This window comes from Nicotiana tomentosiformis, chromosome 11 (genome assembly GCF_000390325.3).
Source record: "Nicotiana tomentosiformis chromosome 11, ASM39032v3, whole genome shotgun sequence".
In the NCBI taxonomy this organism is placed as follows: domain Eukaryota; kingdom Viridiplantae; phylum Streptophyta; class Magnoliopsida; order Solanales; family Solanaceae; genus Nicotiana; species Nicotiana tomentosiformis.
In genome coordinates this window covers 91107362-91115277 of record NC_090822.1, presented here as the reverse complement: position 1 = coordinate 91115277, position 7916 = coordinate 91107362, and the positions used below count along the sequence as shown (strand labels likewise).

At 29.7% G+C, this 7916-nt stretch overlaps 1 protein-coding gene across 1 annotated transcript; it reads right to left on the bottom strand.

Annotated features, from left to right (window-relative positions):
- Positions 1-4332: 4332 nt before the first annotated feature.
- On the bottom strand, positions 4333-6541 carry LOC104087501 (NAC domain-containing protein 83-like). Its single transcript, XM_070188269.1, has 3 exons — positions 6230-6541; positions 5409-5689; positions 4333-4719 (listed from the first exon to the last, which is right to left on the bottom strand). The coding sequence occupies exons 1-3, from the start codon at positions 6408-6410 to the stop codon at positions 4426-4428; spliced, it is 756 nt and encodes a 251-aa protein (XP_070044370.1). The 5' UTR covers positions 6411-6541; the 3' UTR covers positions 4333-4425.
- Between the last annotated feature and the right edge of the window lie 1375 nt (positions 6542-7916).

The window sequence follows — 7916 nt, the reverse complement described above, 5'->3', positions numbered from 1 at the left end:
CTGAAAATTTAGTGCTTTGTTTTATTCCCCCTTTATTGTTTTTCCAAAAAGAAAAATTGACTATCCTCTATTGCTGTTAAGTTTGCCTAATAATTCTTAATAATCGCATATGTTTTTCCTGTCAAGTTTGCACTGTAAGCCGCCCATCTGCCGCTTAACGCCCACTTGGCAATTCTTGATAGGGATTGTGCCCCACTCTTTATAACCTTTTTTCTGAAATAATGAGATTATGTCACATTCAAATAAATCACTCCTTAATTAAATAAATCAAGCCTTGCTCTTACTGCTTACCTTGCATAAAGACATTTTATAATCAAATGATTAAAAGAAGTGGTTAGTGAGTATCAATCTATAAGTTTGCTTGCTTTTGGCGTAGATGCACAATTATCTACCATTGTTGACGTAATCATAGGAAAGATATATGAAGAGACGAATTCAAAATTTTAAATAAATAAATACGGAGTACTATGTTTGTAATTTGAAAACAAATAGAAGTCAGTTGCAAGACTTCATTTGCATGTTGGACACGTGTACTGCGTATCTTCCATTTGAAGAAGAAGAAGAAAAGAATAAGATAGAAGGATTAAATAACAATTTGGGCTAACAACAATATATGTTGTATAATTTTCTTGCTTAATTAAGTCAAACTTTCAATGTAGTTGGAAGACAGTTGGGGAATCTCTTTGCTTAGTCCGCTCTAGCTTTCTATAAAATTTAATGATTAAGAAGATGGTTACATTTTTATATAAGAGTGTTAGGTAATGTCATTACCAATTATGGGAGAAGCAGATAGAGATTTTATTTATTTGTTATACAAGGCAATGCCAAGAATCTGGAAACCAACTTTGCAGAATGACATGCATGGCCCCATAGGGCAGAGTTTTTCTTCTTCACTTACCAATTAGGTGTAATGATATGCCCATTTCTTGAAAAAATGAAGCAAAACCCTTTTAAGTTTTTTGAATCAATTGGACCACTTGGTTTCGTTTTTCAGAAGATGTCCTTGTTGTATGAAATTTCACTTTCTCCACTTTCACCTACTTGTCCTGTAAATTCAATACTTGTGTTAACTTTGTCCCTCCACAAATATACACCTAATTAATTTCCTTTCACTTGTGTCTTTACTAAGTAGTAAATTAGTAGCACCAATTTCACCAACCTATTTGAAGTGTGCAATGGAATGTCTTTTTGGACTCTACAAAGGTCTTTGCCCCCAAAACTTGTCTAGCTAGATGATTTTCTTCTTCAAAGTTCCTCACCAACTAAGTCCTTTTTGCAATTGAAAAGTGGAAACCCTTTTTTCTGCCCTCTATCACTGCTTTCGCTGACTCTATGCACCTCCTTTGCGGTATACCAGAAAAAGATATTAGTAACGAGTCTTATACGTGTTAGAAAAAAGTAATTTTGATATTTTGAACATTTTTCGGCGTGTGAAATGGGCGTAGAAATACATAAGGCTCTGTTTGGAAAGCCACTCAGTAAGTGGAATTAGTGTAATTACACAACCTAGTAATTACGACGATATGTTTATTTGTCATAATGTAATTACAGTGTAATTACAAGCGTACTGTTCGGTTGCACAAGTGTAATTATACAGTTACATTAAATTTTTAATGAAGCAATTATCAAAACTAAAAATCAATATAATTAATGTATTCCTATAAATGATTTTGTATAAGTACAGATGATATTAGATTTGGTATATAAGATGAATATTTTTTCTTGAATATACATTAATTAGTAATCGTATATTTATAACTAATATTAAAAAAATAATTGATATATATTTTCCAAACTAATTAATATTTAGCTTAATTAATTATAAAACCTAAAAACATGCGTTTTGTAAGAACATCAGGGAATGCATGTTTGATAAAATAAATTAATATTTATGTTTGACAAAACTAATATATCAATTTTAATTAAAAAATGAACAACATGTAATGTGAAATAACAAGCCAATACTACTAAAACAAGTAAATTAGAACCATAAGTATAACACAATTTCAAAATAAAATAAAAAACTAGTTTAGCATGTCAAATTCTAACATAATAAAATAAGTTCCAATACAACTTAAGATTAGGAAACATAATAAGTTTATAACCTCATTCAACAATAAAATTTCACTTTAATGACATCATTCATTATATGCAAAGTTTGTTAATGACTCATCTATACTATATTAAAAGTACGAAGGCCCTTAGCAAAATGTTGTTCGTCTTTTTTACCCTTTTAAAATATAGTTCACACTAGACAAAATAGTCATTTAATTATTTTCCTAATATTTAGCATTTTGAAGTCAACTAAAACTTTACTTATTAAAGATTTCTTATTTGAACGACTACACAGAAAATTCTAATATTTAGGACATCAAAATCAATTATATTTACAGTATACAATATTATAATATTATAATACTAAAAATATAAATATTTACGTGTAATATTTCCTAAGAGGATGTGCATATAATGTAATGGAAGGAAGCGAACAAAATTATAATAGAATAGCCTAACCGTAATTTGAAAACTAACAAAGGCAGCAAAATTTTTATATTAAAATAAATAAATAATGGAGCTCTTAATTAACGGATTAAAGAAAATATTCAATTTAATTCTTTTTCAACTTCATCATATTAGTAAATTTGTTTTTCAAATTGACAAATAACTTTTGAAAAAAAACTTGACAATTGTACTTCATGTTCAAATAATCTAATTTAAGAGGAGATAAAGAGATATATAAATACGATCGTATCATTTTACTTAATTATATCAAACATATGCTAATTAATCAAAAAATCAAGAAGCCAGTTAAATAACTTCGATAAGTGGGGGCAAAGCGAGAAATCATAATAAAGCATCTGAAGATTTACGTAAGACATGATTTCTTCTTAAGCTAGCTAAATAAGATTAACATTCATCATTTTCAGGACCATATATTTTTTCCAATATTATTTTTAATAACTCATATACATTGGTCAATATGGATATGTAATATTTAAACGTTATGTGTTCATAAATATAAAGTACACGCGCAAAGCGCGTACCATGTGACTAGTTATTTCTAATAATAGGAGGTGTAGTTTCAAAAACTAGAATAATAACGCAGTTATACTAAATAAAGAAAATAAAATATACGAGCAATTACATGAAATTACAAGAAGTAAAGGTAGAGAAATAAAAAATAAATTATGTACAAAGAAAAATAGATTTTAAAATTAAAAAATAAATTTAAAAGTAAAAATAAAATAAAAAGAAATTAAAATAATGGAAATAAAAAATTATAAAGAAAATAAATTAAAATAAAAGAAAAAGTAAAAGTAAAAGAAAGAAATGACAAAGTAACCTTGTAATTACACAATCTAATTATCACCAATTCTCATCCTCCCCTTGAGAATTGGAGAGTGTAATTACACATCTCTAATTACACACAATTCCATGTCGACCAAGTAATTACTTGGTCAAACAAACATGTCAAACTGTGTAATTACACTCAAATCCAATTCTGTGGTGCCTTTCCAAACAAGGTCTAAGTATGTTTGAATAGAAGAAATGGATTTGTTTGCTTTCGTTCACCTATCAGTAACTGTAACTAAGCTCCTGTACGACTTTGATTTAACGCTATCAATTCGACGAAGTTGTAAGAGGGGATTTCTTTATGTGTTAGTATTAATCATGTGAAGGAATCAGCATCTAGCATAGATGTGAGTTCTTTAATTAATTTTAAGAAAAAGTAAGTATAAAGAAAGTCTTTTCTAGGTTCCAGAGAAGGGATAGGTGATCTTGCAAAGATTATATCCTTATTCATTTGGTACTTCAAATAAAAATCCCTTTTCGAGCAAGCGTGTGTCAATGTGCTCTTTTCTCTCCCTCTTTCTTTCTCATCGTTTAGTTTTACTTACAAGTTTTTTCTACTGCAGTCAATGGTCTATTTCTTTTCTTTTACCTCTTCTTCCTCTCCCATACTTGCGGAAAACGTCGTCTAACGAAAATCTTAGTCGTTCACAGTTGTCGGATTTTGAATTGAGTACATACATACATTCTTTGCTGACACTTGAAATTGAAAATATAATTTACAGACATTCGGTATTCCAATGCCAAATGCCCATTTTAGTTTCTCGCAGATGCAGTCACAACCATTATTCGCTTGTCTTATATAGTACTACTAGTTAAAATGTTTTCTGAAAATATTAAGTTCCAAAACTGCTACAGAAATGGGCGCATCTAATAACTAAATGTTTTGAATCGGCATGTGTTGTATATTTATATTTATTCATATTAATTGAAGTAATTTTTATCGGGTCTCTTTTAATTTGCTCCGATATAGTGATGAGATGAAGAAAGTCGAAATCTAGATGCTTATTCCAATGGAATGCAATCTAATTTAGCACTTGAAATTAAGGTAAAAATAAGAAAAAGAAAAAGATTCTAAGGCCATTGTTTTCTAAAAGTAGTAAAACTGCTACTTTCTTCGTGATCATCAGATTCATTAGTAGTGAGCTCATGAGTGATGCCACTGGAACCAGAAAATGATGTTGAAGCTGCAACTGATCCATTCAAATCCTCCCTCTCTCTCGCCATAAAATCGTAAAACATTGGCTTCTTCTTATTCCCTGAATTTGCTCTTGTGTTTCTGTTATTAAAAACCTCATGTGTTATGTTCTCCTCCTCATTTTTACTATCTCTTCTCTTTAAGAATATGCGGCAGAGAACCCACTTTTCCTGCAGCACACTCACCAAGTTAATATCTGTCTGTGTTTGATTCCAAGAAAAAATGATTTTTATGTTATTAAAAGAGTGGAATAAAAAATTTATTTCAAAATATAAAAACAAAAAATGTCATTTTCTTGGGGTAAATTAACAAGAAAGTAATGGGACACAGAGTATATGATAGTATTTATCTACGCACATAGTTTAAGAAAAAAAAAAGAATTATCGGTAAACAAGCAAACACAGCACAAGAAAACGATGATCATAATAACATAAGAATAAGTGAAGAATTTTTAAATATAGAAAGATAATATTCCCTTTCAATTTAGATTACATACTTTTCTTTCTTAATCCCTTCCAAAAAGAATGACATGTTTTTATAATTAAAAATAATTCAAACTTTAAACTATTTATTTTAACTATTTTTTCAAAAAACATTTATAACCACACAAATTTTAAAATTTTAAAACCACAAGTTTTAATTTTTTTTTCTTAAATTATGTGTTGGGTCAAACTAGCTCAATTAAATTTAAAAGGCAAATGTAATTATTTAAGATTATTTTTTATAAAAAAAAACGTTTGGAGGTAGTAAAAGGTAAAAAGAGGGAGTAAAAGAAAAGGTGCACAAATAACCACTTTCAAGATTTGGAAAGGAAAAGTAGGGGAGCCTAAAATAATCAAAACTTTCAACTAAAATTCACCTGCGTAAGGTTGTTCTTGGCTTGGATGGAAGTGGTTTCAAGATTAGCAAGACGATATTCGTGCATAATCCAATTAGTTCTGCAACCATGTGGAGATTTTCCTCTATAGAAGACAAGAGTTTTCTTCAATCCTACCAATTGTTGGCCCTTGCAACTCACTATTTGCTTGTCAATTCCAGTTGCCTTCCAATAACCTGAGTTTGTTGCTCTATTTGACCTGTTCCCATTTGGATACTTCACCTCCCTTGTGCTAAAGAAGTACCTTTCCTGCTCTGAATCACCTGAACTCAAGTTCAAAATACAAATTCGATCAGTTCCCCTTATCAGCTATTGAACAGAACAAACAACTCTTTTCACTATCTGTAAAGAAATTGCCCTCTACCTTCCTTATCCTAGATGATCAAGTTTCTTTTGCTTTGAATTTACTTTCTTTTTTTCCCCTAGTGTACTACTTCCTTTCACAATTTATTTTCAATTCGGTGGGTGAGTTATGATGCTTTAATCATTTTTTGATCCAAATATACTTTGGACAAGTTGGGTCATGATAATTTTATTGTTTTGACTCGTTTGACATGTCCCAATTTGAGATAACCTGCCAATTAGCCACCTCTTCTCAAAATCATAACTTCAATAATTTTTCTTTTAAAAAAACAGTTTTGGGCCAATAGGGAACATTTTATTCCTTAAGCGGATATACTTGACACTACTTTAGATTAATTATGCCATTAATTTGAAAAAGAAAACAGTTTTACTCCAATGCTTTGGGACATAAAAACATTTATTTGGTATTGAGCTAATTGTAATTTTGGGTATGAACTCACCTGGCAAATCCCAAGGATCAGACTTGTGAATTTCCACCTCAGGGATAATGGAGGCTGGCAAGGGGAAAGACAAGACCTTACGCTTTAAATACTGAACTACAAGCTCTTCATCAGTTGGACGAAACCTAAATCCAGGAGGCAATCTCAGTACACCATTTTTCACAAAACTAAGCTTCTCCATCCACAAAGAAGAAGAAGAAGAAGAAGAAGAAGAAGAAGAAGAAGAAGTTGTTTTAACTTAAAAAGAAAACAATATATAAGTACTTAATATTATTCAAAGTCTGCCATTTGCAACTTGTGGAATGAGTTAATAGACAAAAAAAAAAAAAAAAGAGAAGAGAGACAAGAACAAGAAGAATAAACAGAAAGAAGAAGAAAAGTAGGTACGGTGGTGTGGTATGTTAAGGGGGAAAACGTGGTTTCTTTATAGTAATGGGGATGTTGAAGAAAGGAGAGGGGATGTTAGAATTTATTTAGAAAGATAAGGGAATAGAATATGGACGAGCCATTTTGCGTAAATTAGACTCAATCTCCTTTGCTTTGACGCTTCTCTTTTCAAATAAGTACACTATCTATTTAGGTGCACATTTTATCTAAATGGATTCACAATTTAAAATTTATGATTTTGTAGCGATCTTATATTAATATATATAATAATTGAATTTAAAGTTAAATATTTAATAATTAAGAAAGTTTCTATATATATATATATATATATATATATATATATATATAGAAAACAATTACAACCCGTGAGATACATAGGACTATAGGAGTTGTGCCCCTATATATCTCAGCTTGGTGTTTGTACAAAATTTAATAATTTAATTGAAGAATCACATTTTAAAGCAATAATACATTTTATTTGTCAGTCTGATTCGAACACTAACAGGTTGTTTGATTTAGAACAAGTTATAAAATTGTATTAACTTTTATACAAAAATTAGTAGAGCATGAATTAGTAATATAAGGATTGTAACGTAGAGATTATTTTTTCTAAGGCAATTAGCTTTTATATTAAAAAATTGGATATATTGAATGCTGAAGATGGGTTTCAAGAACAAACAAAAGATAATTTTGACTTTTAGTGTTTAATCCATATATTACTTAACATTATTGTTATCCCATGTTATATTAGGTATAAATAATATACCAATTGCTGTATTAAATTATACTTTGATTAACTAATTAGTAAAATTTAAAGCATAACTAAACACTGAATTAATAAAACAATATCAAATTTTATACCAAAATTATTTAATAACCAAACAATTCTGCGTGTTTAGAATTTACCCTTAAGTGCATGTCTTCGTTTCTCCTTGAAAAGATTAAGTTACGTATAGACAATAAGGAATTCACAGCTGAATTGAGATTAGTTCCTTGTGCCATTTGTTTTATGGTTATCCTACATGTTAAAACCACTACTAAGCTTCTTCGTCCCTATCAATTTTCACTTCTTTTTTTTTGGGGTGGGGGTGGGGGGAGGGGGAGGGGGGAGGTTAATATTTAGACATATAATCATGTTTCCTTCCTTTTTCCATTACTTTGGGGCTTATACTTCAATTTAGTTGCCTAAAAGAAAGATACTTTTAATTTAGGTGTCGATCCATAAGATTCAACTGCTAAATTGAAATGTACATTATTCTGGATTATATTTTTAACTCAAATGGTAATATGACGTCATAAG

Coding starts and splice junctions, on each gene's coding strand:
- LOC104087501 (XM_070188269.1), bottom strand. CDS start 6,410: ATGGAGAAGCTTAGTTTTGTGAAAAATGGTGTACTGAGATTGCCTCCT. Junction 5,690..6,229: donor TGATCCTTGGGATTTGCCAG/GTGAGTTCATAC, acceptor ACTTGAGTTCAG/GTGATTCAGAGCAGGAAAGG. Junction 4,720..5,408: donor CCAAGAACAACCTTACGCAG/GTGAATTTTAGT, acceptor AGTGTGCTGCAG/GAAAAGTGGGTTCTCTGCCG.